The sequence below is a fragment of the Pongo abelii genome, chromosome 3 (genome assembly GCF_028885655.2).
Source record: "Pongo abelii isolate AG06213 chromosome 3, NHGRI_mPonAbe1-v2.0_pri, whole genome shotgun sequence".
Lineage (NCBI taxonomy): Eukaryota > Metazoa > Chordata > Mammalia > Primates > Hominidae > Pongo > Pongo abelii.
Genome location: NC_071988.2, coordinates 41,889,056 through 41,905,390, shown reverse-complemented (window position 1 = coordinate 41,905,390; position 16,335 = coordinate 41,889,056). Strand labels below are relative to the sequence as shown.

The following is a 16,335-nucleotide window of genomic DNA, read 5'->3' as shown; positions in this document are numbered from 1 at the left end:
GGGTTTTCTAGTTTATGCACGTAGAGGTGTTCAGAGTAGCCTTTAATGATCTTTTGTACTTTGGTCTTATTGGTTACATTATAGTATCTCCTATTTTGTTTCTAACTGAGCTTATTTGGATCTTCTCTCTTATTTTCTTGGTTAATCTCGCTAATGGTCTATCAATTTTATTTATCTTTTCAAAGAACCAGCTTTTTGTTTAATTTATATTTTATAGTTGTTGTTTCAATTTCATTTAGTTCTGCTCTGATCTTGGTAATTTATTCTGCTGGGTTTGGGGTTGGTTTGTTCTTGTTCCCCTGGTTCCTTGAGGTGTGATCTTAGATTGTCTATTTGTGCTCTTTCAGACTTTTTGATGTAGACATTTAGTGCTATGAACTTTCCCCTTAGCACCCCTTGCGCTGTGTCCCAGAGGTTTTGATAGTTTGTGTCACTATTATTCAGTTCAAATAATTTTTTAATTTCCATCTTGATTTCATTGTTGACCCAAAGATCATTCAGGAGCAGGTTATTTAATTTTCATGTATTTGCATGGTTTTGAGGTTTCCTTTTGGAGTTGATTTCCAATTTGATTCCACTGTGGTCTAAGATAGTACTTGCTATAATTTCAAATTTCTTAAATTTGTTGAGACTTGTTTTGTGGTCTATCATATGGTCTCTCTTGGAGAATGTTCCATGTGCTGATGAATAGAATGTATATTCAGCATTTGTTGGGTACAGTGTTCTGTAAATATCTGTTAAGTCCATTTGTTCGACAGTATAATTTACGTCCATTGTTTCTTTGTTGACTTTCTGTCTTGGTGACCTGCCTAGTGCTGTCATTGGAGTATTTGAAGTCCCCACTATTATTGTGCTGCTATCTCCCTTTATAAGTCTAGTACTAATTGTTTTATAAATTTGGGCGCTCCAGTGTTAAGTGCATATATATTTAGGATTGTGATATTTCCTGTTGGATTAGTCCTTTTGTCATTATATAATATCCCTCTTTGTCTTTTACTGCTGTTGCTTTATGTTTGTTTTGTCTAGTATAGGAATAGCTACTCCTGCTTGCTTTTGGTGTCCATTTGCATAGAATATCGTTTTCCACCCCTTTACCTTAAGTTTTATGAGCCCTAATGTGTCAGGTAAGTCTCTTGAAGACAGCAGATACTTGGTTGGTGAATTCTTATCCATTCTGACATTCTGTACCTCTTAAGTGGAGCACTTAGGCCATTTACATCCAATGTTAGTATTGACACGTGAGGTTCTATTCTATTCATCATATTATTTGTTGCCTGAATACCTTTTTTTCATTGTGTTATTATTTTACAGGTCCTGCGAGATTTATGCTTTAAGGAAGTTCTATTTTGGTGTATTTCAAGGATTTGTTCCCAGATTTAGACTCCTTTTAGCAGTTCCTGTAGTGCTGGCTTGGTAGTGGCAAATTCTCTGAGCATTTGTTTTTCTGAAAAAGACTGTATCTTTCCTTCATTTATGAAGCTTAGTTTCGCTGGATACAAAATTCTTGGCTGATAATTGTTTTATTTGAGGCTAAAGGTAGATCCTCAATCCCTTCTAACTTGTAGGGTTTCTGCTGAGAAATCTGCTGTTAATCTGATAGGTTTTCATTTATAGGTTACCTGATGTTTTTGCCTCATAGCTCTTAAGATTTTTTTCTTCATCTTGACTTTAGATAACCTGCTGACTGTGTGCTGAGGTGATGATCTTTTTGTGATGTATTTCTCAGGTGTTCTTTGAGCTTCTTGTATTTGGATGTCTAGATCTCTAGCAAGGCCAGGGAAATTTTCCTCGATTATTCCTTCAAATATGTTTTCCAAACTTTTAGATTTCTCTTCCTTAGGAACACCAATTATTCTTAGGTTTGGTCGTTTAACACAATCCCAAACTTGTTGGAGGCTTTGTTCATTTTTTTTAAATTCTTTTTTCTTTATCTTCGTCAGATTTTGGTAATTTAAAAGCCTCGTCTTTGAGCTCTGAAGTTCTTTCTTCTACTTGTTCAAATCTGTTGTTGAGACTTTCCATTTCTCTAAGTGTGGCCTTCATTTCCAGAAGCTGCGATTGTTTTTTATTTGTGCTATCTGTTTCACTGGAGATTTTTCCAGTCATATCCTGCATCATTTTTTGGATTTATTTAAGTTAGACTTCACCTTTCTCTGGTGTCTCATTGATTAGCTTAATAATTGACCTTCTGAATTCTGTTTCTGGCAATTCAGAGATTTCTTCTTGAATTGGATCCATTGTGGTGACTTAGCATGATCTTTTGGGGTATTAAAGAACCTTGTTTTGTCATATTACTGGAATTGTTTTTCTGGTTCCTTCTCATTTGGGTAGACTATGTCAGAGGGAAGATCTGGGGCTCAAAGGCAACTGTTTAGATTCTTTCATCCCATGGGGTACTCCCTTGATTTGGTGTTCTCCCCCTTCCTCTAGGGATGGGGCTTACTGAGAGCCAAACTGCAGTGATTGTTATTTCTCTTCTTGATCTAGCCACCCCACAGAGATACCAGGCTCTGGGCCGGTCCTGGGGAGTGTCTGCACAAAGTCCTGTGATATGATCCATCTTCAGGTCTCTCAGCTGTGGATACCAGCACCTGCTTTGGTGGAGGTAGCAGGGTAGTGAAGTGGACTTGGAGAGGGTCCTTGGTTGTATTTTTGTTAAGTGTGCTGGTTTTGTTTTGATTGGCCTCCAGCCAGGAGGTGGCACTTTCAAGAGCTCATCAGCTGCTATAATATAGGGAGGATGCAAGCTTGCCCTAGGGTCAGGCAGTAGGTGTGAAGCCATAGAGCTCCCAAGAGATGGTCTTTTGTTTTGGGCTACCAGGGCGGGTAGACAAAGACTATCAGCTAGGGGCAGAGTCAGGCATGTCTGAGCTGAGACTCTCCTTGGGTGGGACTTGCTGAGGCTGCTGTGGGGGATGGGGGTGCGGTTCCCAGGCCAATGGAGTTATGTTCCCAGGGGGATTATGGCTGCCTCTGCTGCATCACACACATCACCAGGGAAGTGGGGGAAAGCTGGCAGCCACAGGACTTACCCAGCACCCATGTAGCCTGCAGCCCAAAAGGCTGGTCTCACTCCCACTGTGCACCCCCAACAGCACCAAGTTTATTTCCAAGCAGCCAGTGAGCAGGGCTGAGAACTTTTCCCCAGCTACAAGCTTCCCAGCTGAGAAAGCAAGCTGACTCACAGTTCCTCAGCTGTCCCATGGAGCCCGCAGCTGCAGTCTTCCTCCTTCAAAAAGCATGGATTCTCTTGGCTTTCCTGGTATGTTCATGTGGTAGTTCTTGGAGCAAAAGTTCATGTCACGCACGTCTGTGTGAAGAGAGTTCACCAAACAGGCTTTGTGTGAGCAACAAGGCTGTTTATTTCACCTGGGTGCAGGCGGGCTAAGTCCAAAAAAGGAGTCAGCAAAGGGTGGTGGGATTATCATTAGTTCTTATAGGTTTGGGATAGGCATACAAAGTACATTCTTAAGGGCGGGGGAGAATATTACAAAGTACCTTCTTAAGGGTGGGGGAGAATATATCGTATCAGTTAGGGTGGGGCAGGAACAAATCACAATGGTAGAATGTCATCCGTTAAGGCTATTTTCACTTTTGTGCATCTTCAGTTGCTTCAGGCCATCTGGATGTATACGTGCAAGTCACAGGGGATATGATGGCTTAGCTTGGGCTCAGAGGCCTGACAATTCACAATATGAGTCTCCACGCTGCTCCATCCATCTGAGTGGGAGCTGCAAGTTAGTCCTGCCTCCTATCTGCCATTTTCAGCATTGGCATTTTGATAGGGATTGTATTGAATCTATAGATTGCTTTGGGCAATATGGTCATTTTAGTTATATTATTCCAATCCAGTGGGGCATGGGATGTTTTCCATTTTTTGTGTGTCACCTTCAATTTATTTACTTTTTTTTTTTTTTTTGAGATGGAGTTTGTCGCCCAGGCTGGAGTATGGTGGCACGATCTCAGCTCACGACAACCTCCACCTTCTGGGTTCAAGCGATTCTCCTGCCTCAGCCTCCTGAGTAGCTGGGATTACAGTCACCCGCCATCATGCCCAGCTAATTTTTTGTATTTTATGTAGAGACAGGGTCTCACCATGGTGGCCAGGCTGGTCTTGAACTCCTGACCTCAGGTGATCAGCCCACCTCGGCCTCCCAATGTGCTCCCAATGTGCTGGGATTACAGGCGTTTTGTTTTTCTTATAGAGATCTTTCACCTCCTTGGTTAAATTTATTCTTATGTATTTTGTGTGTGTGTATCTGTGTGTCTGTGTGTGTGTGTGTGTGTGTGTGTGTGTGTGTGTGTGTGTGTATTTTTTTGAGGCAGGGTCTCACTCTGCTGCCCAGGCTGGAGTGCAGTGGTATGATCATGGCTCACTGCAGCCCTGACTTCCTGTGCTCACATGATCCTCCCACCTCATACTCCCGAGTAACTGGGACTACAAGCATGTGCCACCACACCTGGCTAACTTTTTTGTGTTTTTTGTAGAGGTGGGGTTTCACCCTGTTGCTCAGGCAGGTCTTGAATGCCCACCTCAGCCACCCAAAGTGCTAGGATTACAGGCGTGAGCCAACCGCACCTGGCCCTGGTGTTTTATGTTTTTTATGACTGTTGTAAATGGGATTGGCTTTTTTCTTTCTCATCTAGATATTATTGGTATATAGAAGTGCTACTGATTTTTGTACATTGATTTTGTATCCTGCAACTTGACTGAATTCATTTATCAAAATTTAAGTTTTTTGGTAGAGTCTTCAGGTTTTTGCAGATCTAAGATCATGTCATCAGCAAAGAGGAACAATTTGACTTCCTCATTTCCAATTTGTATTCCTTTTATTTCTTTCTCTTGTTGATTGCTCTGGCCTCAACTTCCAGTACTATTTTGAACAGCTGTGAAGAAAGAGGGCTTCCTTATCTTGTTCCAGTTCTTGGAGGAAAGCTTTCAGCCTTTCCCTTTTCAATATGATGTTAGCTGGGGAATTGGTGAGGAAATACCCATGACAGTTACAGTCCTTGTTTCTGCAGCTGGTCATGTAGTTGTAACTGGTGTTGTTGACTGCCTTCTTCTGCTACCCATTCTGTTTTCCCTTTGCCTTCAGCAAGCACCTCAGCAGGTTGTGGTTTTTTTCCTGGTGGAGTGACCCAAACCTTCATTCCTGAAGGGTCTGGACCATTTGTAGTCCTGCCTGGATTGGGCTGTTGTAGTTTCCCATTGACCTTAATCACAGGGCATGGTAATTCTAAGAGATGCCCTAATGGATCTGCTGTATTCCATACATACTCTTTCCTACCTCTGTTATGGAGCAGTAGACTGATTTCATCTTGGTGGTCTGGGTCAGTCACCCCAGCCAACACTATAACTCCCTTCTTAGCCTGTTTACTTAAAGGTAGGAGGAGCCCAAAGTGTCCAGGTGGCAATCTTAACTTCCAGTTTAATTGAATTATTGTTGTGTCTCCTGATGACAGTGTTCCTCCCTCTGGAACTAAGACCTCTAGGCCAGCAGAACATAATGTCGCAGGAACAGGAAGCAAAAATGTTGTTAGTGGATCACTAGGGGTGATGGTGAGTGGTGCCACTTCCACTTCCACCCCTTGATTCCTGGACCCCTGAATCCTGGCTATGGGAGAAACAATACCATATATTGAATGCTGATTCAGAGCATACACGGCCTTCTGGAGAACTTTGCTCTAGCCCTGCAAAGTGTTGTCACCTAGTTGACGTTGTAATTGTGACTCAAAAGGCCATTCCACCATTCTATCCATCTAGCTGCTTCAGGATGATGGGAACATGGTAAGACCAATGAGTTCCATGAGCATGAGCCCACTGCCACACGTCTTTAGCCATAAAGTGAGTGCCTTGGTCAGAGGCAGTGCTGTGTGGAATACTGTGACAGTGGATGCATGAGCCCACTGCCACACTTCTTTAGCTGTAAAGTGAGTGCCTTGGTCAGAGGCAGTACTGTGTGGAAGACCGTGAGTCGACAGATGGTAGTCTTGGCAGAAGCACTGTGTGCAGGACAGGCAAACCCATATTCAGAGTAAATGTCTATTCCAGTGAGGACAAACCTCTGCCTTTTCCATGATGCAAAAATCTGCCACCAGGTGGCTGGCTGTTTACCCTGAGGAATTGTGCCATATCAAGGGCTCAGTGTTGGTTTCTGCGGCTGGCAAATTGGGCACTCAGCAGTGGCTGTAGCCAGGTCAGCCTTGGTGAATAGAAGTCCATGTTGCTGAACCCATGAGTAACCTCCATCCCTGCCACCATGGCCACTTTGTTCATGGGCCCATTGGGTGATGACAGGGGTGGCTGGGGAAAGAGGCTGAGTGGTGTCCACAGAACAGTTCATCCTATCCACTTGATTATTAAAATCCTCCTCTGCTGAGATCACCCGTTAGTGAGCACTCACATGAGATACAAATATCTTCACAGTTTTTGACCACTTAGAGAGGTCCATCCACATACTTCTTGCCCAGATTTATTTGTCACCAATTTTCCAGTCATGCTTCTTCCAAGTCTCTGACCATCCAGCCAAACCATTGGCTACAGCCCATAAATCAGTATATAATCACACATCTGGCCATTTCTCCTTCCATGCAAAGTGCACAACCAGGTGCACTGCTTGAAATGCTGCCCACTGGGAAGATTTCCCTTCACTGCTGTCCTTCAGGGATGTCCTAGAAAGGGGCTGTCGTGCTGCAGCTGTCCACTTTCGGGTAGTGCCTGCATATGGTTCAGAACCGTCTTGTGAACTAGGCCCTAGTCTTTTCGTCTGTCAACTGATCATAGGGAACTCCCTGTGAGGCCATTGGTGCAGACTGGGGAGAGAAAGCAGAGTGGTAGGAGTGCAGACCATGGGCATTTGAGCCACTTCCTCACGTAACTTACTTGTGCCTTCAGGACCTGCTCAAGCCCGATCACATACATACCACTTCAATTTGATGATGCAGTGCTGCTGTGCACGACCCACTTCATGGCTAGATGGGTCAGAAAGCAACCAGTTCATGATAGGTAGTTCAGGTCGCACCGTGACTTGATGACTCATGGTCAAATGTTCAATTTCCACCAAAGCCCAGTAACAAGCCAAGAGCTGTCTCTCAAAAGGAGAGTAGCTACCTGCAGATTATGGCAGGGCCTTGCTGCAAAATCCTAGATGCCTCCACTGTGATTCACCTATGGAGGCCTGCCAGAGGCTCCAAACAGCATCCCTATTTGCCATTGACACCTCAGACACCATTGGATCTGCTGGCTCATGTGGCCCAAGTGGCAGAGCAGCTTGTACAGCAGCCTGGACCTGTCTCCTGTTCTGGACCCCACTCAAAACTGACAGCCTTTCGGGTCACTCGATAAATGGGCCAGAGTAACACACCCAAATAAGGAATGTGATGCCTCCAAAATCCAAATAAGCCCATTAGGCATTGTGCCTCTCATTGTAGGAGGGGCCAAATGCAACAACTTATCCTTCACCTTAGAAGGAATATCTCAACAGCCCCCACACCACTGGACCCCTAGAAATTTTACTGAAGTAGAAGGTCCCTTAATTTTAGGCAGGTTTATTTCCCATCCTCTAGCACGCAAATGTCTCACCAATAAGTCCAATGTGTTTGCTACTTCTTGCTCACTAGAGCCAATCAGCATAATGTCATCAGTGTGATGGACCAGTGTGATATCTTGTGGAAGTGAAAAGCAATCAAGGTCTCAATAAGATCGTGACACAAAGCATGAGAGTTGATATACCCCTGAGGTAGGACAGTAAAGGTATATTGAAGGCAAATTGCTTGGTAGGCCTTATGGGCAGGAGTGGAGAAAAAGGAATTTGCCAAGTCAGTGGCTGCATACCAGGTACCAGGAGATGTGTTGATATGCTCAAGCAATGAAACCACATCTGGTACAGCATCTGCAATTGGAGTCACCACTTGGTTAAACTTATGATAATCCAATGTCATTCCCCAAGATCCATGTGTCTTCCACACAGGCCAAATGGGAGAGTTGAATGGGGATGTGGTGGGAATCACCACCCCTGCATCTTTCAAGTCCTTGATGGTGGCACTAATCTCTGCAATCCCTCCAGGGATGTGATATTGTTTTTATTGTTTTTGATTTACTTTTTTTTTTTTATAGCATGTTACTTTTTTTTTTCTTTTTCTTTTTATTATTATTATTATTATTATTATTATTATTATTATTATTATTATTATACTTTAGGCTCTATGGTACATGTGCGCAAGGTGCAGGTAAGTTACGTATGTATACATGTGCCATGCTGGTGCGCTGCACCCACCAACTTGTCATCTAGCATTAGGTATATCTCCCAATGCTATCCCTCCCCCCTCCCCCCACCCCACAACAGTCCCCGAAGTGTGATGTTCCCCTTCCTGTGTCCATGTGTTCTCATTGTTCAATTCCCACCTATGAGTGAGAACATGAGGTGTTTGGTTTTTTGTTCTTGCGATAGTTTACTGAGAATGATGATTTCCAATTTCATCCATGTCCCTACAAAGGACATGAACTCATCATTTTTTATGGCTGCATAGTATTCCATGGTGTATATGTGCCACATTTTCTTAATCCAGTCTATCATTGTTGGACATTTGGGTTGGTTCCAAGTCTTTGCTATTGTGAATAATGCTGCAATAAACATACGTGTGCATGTGTCTTTATAGCAGCATGATTTATAGTCCTTTGGGTATATACCCAGTAATGGGATGGCTGGGTCAAATGGAATTTCTAGTTCTAGATCCCTGAGGAATCGCCACACTGACTTCCACAAGGGTTGAACTAGTTTACAGTCCCACCAACAGTGTAAAAGTGTTCCTATTTCTCCACATCCTCTCCAGCACCTGTTGTTTCCTGACTTTTTAATGATTGCCATTCTAACTGGTGTGAGATGGTGTCTCATTGTGGTTTTGATTTGCATTTCTCTGATGGCCAGTGATGGTGAGCATTTTTTCATGTGTTTTTTGGCTGCATAAATGTCTTCTTTTGAGAAGTGTCTGTTCATGTCCTTCGCCCACTTTTTGATGGGGTGGTTTGTTTTTTTCTTGTAAATTTGTTGGAGTTCATTGTAGATTCTGGATATTAGCCCTTTGTCAGACGAGTAGGTTGCGAAAATTTTCTCCCATTTTGTAGGTTGCCTCTCCCATTTTCTAGGGAGAGGCAGCTCTCATGGCTTCCATTTGGCCTTTCGCACCAAAATAGCACTCACCCTACCAGTCAGGAAGCAAATGTGGGGGTTCTGCCAGCTGCTAAGTATGTCTATGCCAATTATGCATTCTGGCACCAGGGAAATGACCACAGGATGAGCCTGGAGACCCACTGGACCCACTGTAAGTCAGACCTGAGCTAAAACTCCATTAATTACCTGACCTCCATAAGCCCCTATTTTAACTGGAGGACCACAATGACATTTTGGGTCCCCTGGAATCATCGTCAGCTCAGAGCCAGTGTCCAGTAGTCCCCAAAATTTCTGATCATTTCCCTTTCACCAATTCACAGTTACCCTGGTGAAAGGCCAGAGGTCTCTTTGGGGAAGGATGGGAGAAAGATTAACAGCATAAATTGTTGGTTACGTAGTGGGGTCCTTCCTCTAGGGGACCCAGCCTCAAATTAGTCTTTTATCCATTCGACCTAGCAGTTTTCTGCTTATATAAATTTGAAAATTCAGGCAGTTCATTTTGAGTGTAGCACATCTCCTCATGAGTCACACTCTCATCCTCACCTCTAGGGGCCCGCTGGGACTTTAGTTATAGGTCTAGAAGCAAACAGGGGTGTTGGGGGTGGCTCCTGAAGAGAATCAACATCATCTTGCCTGGCAACTGCCTCAGGGGAGGCCATCATTGTTACCTCAGGCAGCACAAGGTTTAGCTCCTCAGACAAAGGTGGAAAGGCTGATGGCAGCATGGTTCAGAGAGGGAATGTTGCCACTACTGGGGATGGGGAAGCTGTTACTTTTGGCAAAAAAGGTTCCTCAGAGTTTACAAATTCAGTGTCCCCAGCTTCATCAGGGTCCTCCCACACGTCCCCATTCCAAGTTGCAGGGTCCCATTCTTTTCCAATCAGTGTCCTCCCTTTAACAGTAGACACCTGTTGAGGCTGTGCATGCACCTTTCCTTGCAGGTCAGCCATTCGCATGATAACAGCTTGTGTCTGTTTTTCCACAATTTCAGCTCTTTCCCTGCAGGAGATAAGACTCTCACTCAGGGCAGTCTTAGCAGATTTGAGACTCAGTATCTGCTTCTGAAGCCAGGAGATAGAATCCCTGAGTTCATCATTTTCTTTCATTACTTTGTCCACTGAACTTAGGAGCAACCAACCAGCTTCATTATGTTCCTTGGTTCTCCACATATGGCCAAAGGTATTATGTATAGAGTCACTGAACTCATTGTCTGTCATGAACGAACAATCAGGAATGTCAAATGCATTTATTTTACATAACTCTCCAAACAGTTTATGCCAAGGACTATCAGTGTTCTCCATACTACTAGAAGTAGAGTCCTTAGCATTTTGGGGTCTAATCATATTAAGCAGCCACCTCCAGAAACCCCAAAACCAATGAAAGAACTCTATCTCAATATTCTTTTCCTCTAGAACCACTCTTGGTACCAAAATCTGTATTAGTCGGGGTTCTCTAGAGGGACAGAATTAATAGAATAAATATATATATATAAAGGGGAGTTTCTTAAGCATTAACTCACACAATCACAAGGTCCCACAATAGGCCGTGGGACCTGCAGGCTGAGGAGCAAGGAAAGCCAGTCTGAGTTCCAAAACTGAAGAACCTGGAGTCCGGTGTTCAAGGACAGGAAGCATCCAGCACAGGAGAGAGATGTAGGCTGGGAGGCTAGGCCAGTCTTGCCATTTCACATTTTTCTGCCTGCTTTATATTTGCTGGCAGGTGACTAGATTGTGCCCACCCAGATTAAGGGTGGGTCTGCCTTCCCCAGCCCACTGACTCAAATGTTAATCTCCTTTGGTAACACCCTCACAGACACACCCAGGATCAATACGTTGTATCCTTCAATCCAATCAAGTTGACACTCAGTGTTAACCTTCACAGTGTTTATTCATTTTTCATATGTAGGCATGGCCAGCCAATTGCGATTTTCATTTTAAAAACATACTATACATTTAGTGCAGAAGGCCACATCTTTCTTCTGCTTTTTCTCAACACTATAAAGAAGGTAGAAAATTAATTTTTCCCATTCTAAACGTCAGTGTCTTCCACTAGAATGTTTGGATACAGTACAGAATTTAATCCTTTTAACTATATTACTTATCACTTTTGTTTTCATGATTTTAATGTTTTCAAATATTTTCTTAGTTTTAGAATGGAATGTATTAATATCATTGAAAATATTATTTTCAAATTTAATTCTTCTTAAAAGAAGAATTTACAAATGATTCTTCTCATTCTCAGGAAGGAGCCATGAGGGGAAACTTTTATTTCCTTTTGCTTTGCCCCGCTTCCCATTCCATCACTGAAAAATGAAAAGAAATTCAGAATTGCAGCTTGGATTACTCCATCTGTTCTGAGGTCACTAAATTGTGTTTCTCTCAAGGGTTCTAAATCATACTCCATTAGTCTGCTTCCAAATATCAGTCCTGAGACTGGAGACCCCAAAATGGGTAATACCACTGAGAAAGTAATTGCAGATAAATGATTTATTTTTTCCTGGTCTAATAAAACCATGAAGGTTGAACACTAAAATTCTTAAAGCACTAAACCAAAGCTGGGTAATAACTAAAGGAATAGTAGGCAGTTTATAAAAGAGCAAAAACTAAAGAAGCATAAGTGGTGCATGAAGTTAAAGCTGAAAAGGACTTTAAACATAATCTGGTAACAAAATTTTACAGATTAATGTAAACTGAGTCTTAAAGCTAAAGTGACACAATCAGAAATATTCAGCTATTTAAGGCATTTCGAGATTTGTCCAAGGTTCTCCCCACAATACCCACTGGCCCTCTCAGTGGATTTAGTCCTGTATTTCTTAAAGTTTGTTCTTCTGTGAGCACTGGTCCCATAAACATGCTCTAACCCCTAAAAAGTTCTGTGATTCAACGAGTTTGGGGCACATAGCATGTAGCCCCTTCGAGATCCACTGTGCACACTGGCATTTTAAAGTCCCCGAGGATTATTGCAGCAAGACAAGCTCTGTTGCTTTGCTCAGTCCAGCGTTTCCCAAACTTACTTGAGTTCTGGACCGTTCTTCCTTGCAGCACCTATGAATACCTATGAAGGTGTTCTGGAAAACCTTCTGGGTTGGGGTAGATCTTGCAGCATGTGGAAGGTAAGTGAGGTAGAATATGAGATATGAACATGGGAATAACTACAGTTTTATTCAGAAAGAGGAAAGATGAAGATGCAAGACTAGAGACTTACTACTTAATGTCGCTAGCGAAATAGTATTATTAGACAAAAATATCTTGTTCTTTAAAACGAATGCTAAAAGAGATTGGTGCTTGTTACCCTGATTTCTTACTGCTATTGTTACCAACATCAACTTTATTAAACTCAGAATGCTTAATTAAGTCATTTTACCCTCTGTTTGTTTTCCAGGATACTGTAATTTATGATCGACTGGCGGAGACATCAAAATACAAAGAAATTACCCTAAAACATTTAGAGCAGTTTGCTACAGAAGGTAAGTGTAATTCGGCAATAAAGCATGATTAAAAAGAAATCATATACTTCTGATACCTTGCAGGATCCTTATTATTATTAGACTTAGAGATTCCTAAAGTAAGATGTCAGCTGTTGGCAATTTAGATATTACTATATGCTGTTCCCAGCCTGTATTTTTATTTTACTTTCCTAAAACTATATTTATTAAAATTTTGAGCAACTTTGTTCCCACGTTTTAGATGGTAGGGCCTATAAATGTTTTACTTTTAGGGTGGATCATATTTACCATTTAGATACTTCACTTTGTATCTCGAGCAATTCATTAGGAAAAGAAACAAGACTCAAAAAAAAAAACAGATATTCTAATCTGAATAAGAAAGAAATAAACCTAAACTGTTAAAATAACTATTAAATTTAGTTTCAACTCAAGACTTTCTATTAAAAACTTATGTAACTATTAAAATTGTTATTCAATTTATTACAACTCAAGATTTTTTTTACAGAGCCCCTACCACATGCCAGGCTCTGTGTGAGGCCTGAGAATCCAAAATAGGATAAACAAGCTTTGCCCTGTCTTTCTGTCCTCCCGAAATATATTATGTGCAAGGCAAAGCAGTACATAGTCTAGAGAGAGGATCTAGGTTAGATGAAAGGCAGCGAGGGTTGTTAAACATGAGAGTCAGTTACTACAAGAATTTGTAGTCTTATCTCGTACTTGGCAATGGTAGTTATAGCTGAATCTAAATCTCCAGTTTCAGTTTTCACTCCTTTCTGTTTCAGCTGGAACTGTTGCCAGTGGCACCAAACTGACCTGATCAAATACTTTTTCCTGTTAATTCAGGCAGAGAAAAGATAGGAATGTTTTTTAAAACACTAGGCAAAAACAAAAGCCAAACCAAAAAAAAAAAAAAGATGGCTTTTGAAAAACCTCTGTGTAGTTCTTCAAAATGTAAAAGCAGGGAAACATATATATTCATAGGATTCAGATTCTTTAAAGCCCAGCCTCAGTCTTTGGCAGGTGCAACCTACCCAGCATACAACACAGGTTTTTCTTGTTTTGGAGGAGAACTGAGGGCATCTTTCTCCTCTCTGGATGTGGTGTTAAAGATACTCAACTCTTAGATTTTAATGGTTTGGCCCCCACCTCCACCCTATTCTTTCTGGCCCTGGGCTGATGACACTTCTCCCCATGACTACCCTCCAGTAAGTTTTCCAGCCAAGTTTCCAAGAGAGAAAAACATGTCCTAAGATGGCCCCAGAGATTTAAGTTCCACTCTCAGTGATCTGGCAATAGACCACCCTTTCTTGGAAGGTAGAGTTCTCTGGGAACTTTGTATGTTCCTTGCTTCTTACTTCTGACATGTTCCCTTAAACACATTTTGTCTTGAGATCACTAAGCCTAGCGTCTGGTCCTAGTCATTCTAAGAGTTAAATGACCTGAAGTGAGGGCATTGTCTTCTTGTGAACCTGGATAACTGCTTCCGTGGGTAGCTGACAAGTGTTTTGGCCTCTCGTTTCTTCCAGTCCATCTACTTTTTTCTGGCTGAGAGAGATGTGAGTTACGAAATTGGCAGGCACCAGACACAGGGTGGGTCACTTTACATATCAGCTTTGATTGTTTTCCCGGGGTGTATCTGCTGGCAGTTCTTTTTTGCCACTATCCCTCAACTATACTTAGACTTTTAAACTACAGATTTATGATGACAAAGAATAGTAATAAATGCAGTCATATATCCTAGTAAGAGGAAGGTGGCTTTCCCAATAGACCCCACCGGGGTCTCTCTTCCTTCGTAAACATCTGAGGCCTCTATAATAAGTCAGCCACTATGCTTTGTACTGAGTTACTCTGAAGAACTCTGGGTCCCTGCTTTCCAAGTGCTTTAATAGAGGAGACACACAAGAAAAACTGTAAAACATTGTCACTCACGCCATAGGAGTGTTACCGCCTTTGGCATCTGGGTGAGAGTAGGATGCATCAGAGAGCTGATTTTCAGAGCTAAGTCTTAAACTACTTGCAAGGCAGACAGTGGGCAGTCGTTGGGAAAAGCAGAATGGAGAAAAAGTTACCAGCATGTGCAAAGACCCCCGTATGTGGGAAGTGAATGGCAGGGAATGAGAGTGAAGGCACCTGATGAAACCTGTATAAGCCGTACTTTGGGGCTTAAATTTTGTCTTGGGGAAAAATTGGAACATTCGAAGCAAAAGAATTGCTTGATAAGATTCGGATTTTAGAAACGCCACACTATGCATGGAAGATGGATTAAAAGGGTTGGGAATTAGAAGCAGGGTACCAATTTTAAAGACCAGGGGAACATTCATCTACATTTTATACAAAGTTTTTGTCATAATTTAATTGGACTTCAGCATATTGTTTGTATGGAATCACTTTTTTCAAAATGAGACTTTGTGAAATAAAAACAGAAACCTCAGACTTCTGAAGAAAATCTTCTTTGGTGTGTTGGGTGATTTATGCTATCTTTTTCAGGGTTAAGAACTTTATGTTTTGCTGTGGCTGAGATTTCAGAGAGCGACTTTCAGGAGTGGAGAGCAGTCTATCAGCGAGCATCTACGTCTGTGCAGAACAGGCTGCTCAAACTCGAAGAGAGTTACGAGTTGATTGAAAAGGTACATGGATGATTCTGTTGATCATACAGAGGGTTTAGTTTCCAGAGAGTTTTGATCTTTATTCAAGGAACCAATGGAATAAAAATCAAAATATCTTGACATACCATTCACTGTTGAATACCCTCTCATCATCTAAGCATTAACAAGTATTAATATGCATTAAAATGTTGCTGAGAAACCTTTGGGGTTAGACATTACTTTGTATAGATCTTCACTCTTTTCACAATTTTGGGTCAAAGTTTGGCCAGTCTAGCAATCTCCTTGCCAACGTATTTCAGTTTCTGGATCTCTGGGGATATGGAACATGCCCCTACACACACGCACACATTACATACATGATGTGTACTTTGAGTTAATAATAAGTATAATATGCAATGCAGTATAAAATAGTACTGTAATCACACAGCTTGCATAGCTGATAATATATATAAGAGAGTTATCCAGTGCTTACACTTGCCCAGTCATTGTGACAAACATATACCTGTATTATTTCTGTCACAGCTGTAAATGTCCTCATTTTACAGATAAAGAAACCAAGGCTATTAAGCCAGAAAGTGATGGATACATTATGATTGATGCTACATAAATAGCAAGAATCTTGCTTCCTTAATTAAGAAAACATTTTTGTGTAGCACTTGCTGTGTGCCAGGTGCTGTTCATAGCACTTTCATCTATTAATCTAGTCCTCACAACGTCCCTTTGAGGTGCTAATTATTCCTATCTTATAGATGAAGAATCCAAGGCAACAGAGAGGGGAAGTAATTTGGCTGAGAGTACACAGCTCCTAATAGAGAGAGCCAGAATCCTCACTCTTCCTCCAGTATTCATGCTCTAAATCACTCAAGCGACTTCATTCTAACCTCTAGCTTGCCATTAGATAACTCTTCAATAGCACTCATGTTTGTATTGCATAGAATCAAAGTAGCCTGTCTGCTGGGGTTTACTTGATAAAGGCTGATATTTTGTTCTTCTTTCCTCTCTATCAAACTGTGTGCTTCCTTGTGCCTCTGTCTTGAAAGGTGACTGGTGCCACCAGTACCTCCCTGGACTATTTCCCCCCTCTGCTCCTCATGTCCCCTCCCTTTATGTAATG

At 41.9% G+C, this 16,335-nt stretch overlaps 1 protein-coding gene across 5 annotated transcripts in view; it reads left to right on the top strand.

Annotated features, from left to right (window-relative positions):
• ATP8A1 (ATPase phospholipid transporting 8A1) overlaps positions 1-16,335 on the top strand; it is a 257,539-nt gene that overhangs the window by 122,190 nt on the left and 119,014 nt on the right. For all 5 annotated transcript variants that reach the window (XM_054553862.2, XM_024246291.3, XM_024246292.3 and 2 more), the window contains 2 exons: positions 12,552-12,636; positions 15,103-15,242. In XM_054553862.2, the coding sequence (XP_054409837.1) occupies positions 12,552-12,636; positions 15,103-15,242 (225 nt within the window). The remainder of the gene's footprint in view (positions 1-12,551; positions 12,637-15,102; positions 15,243-16,335) is intronic.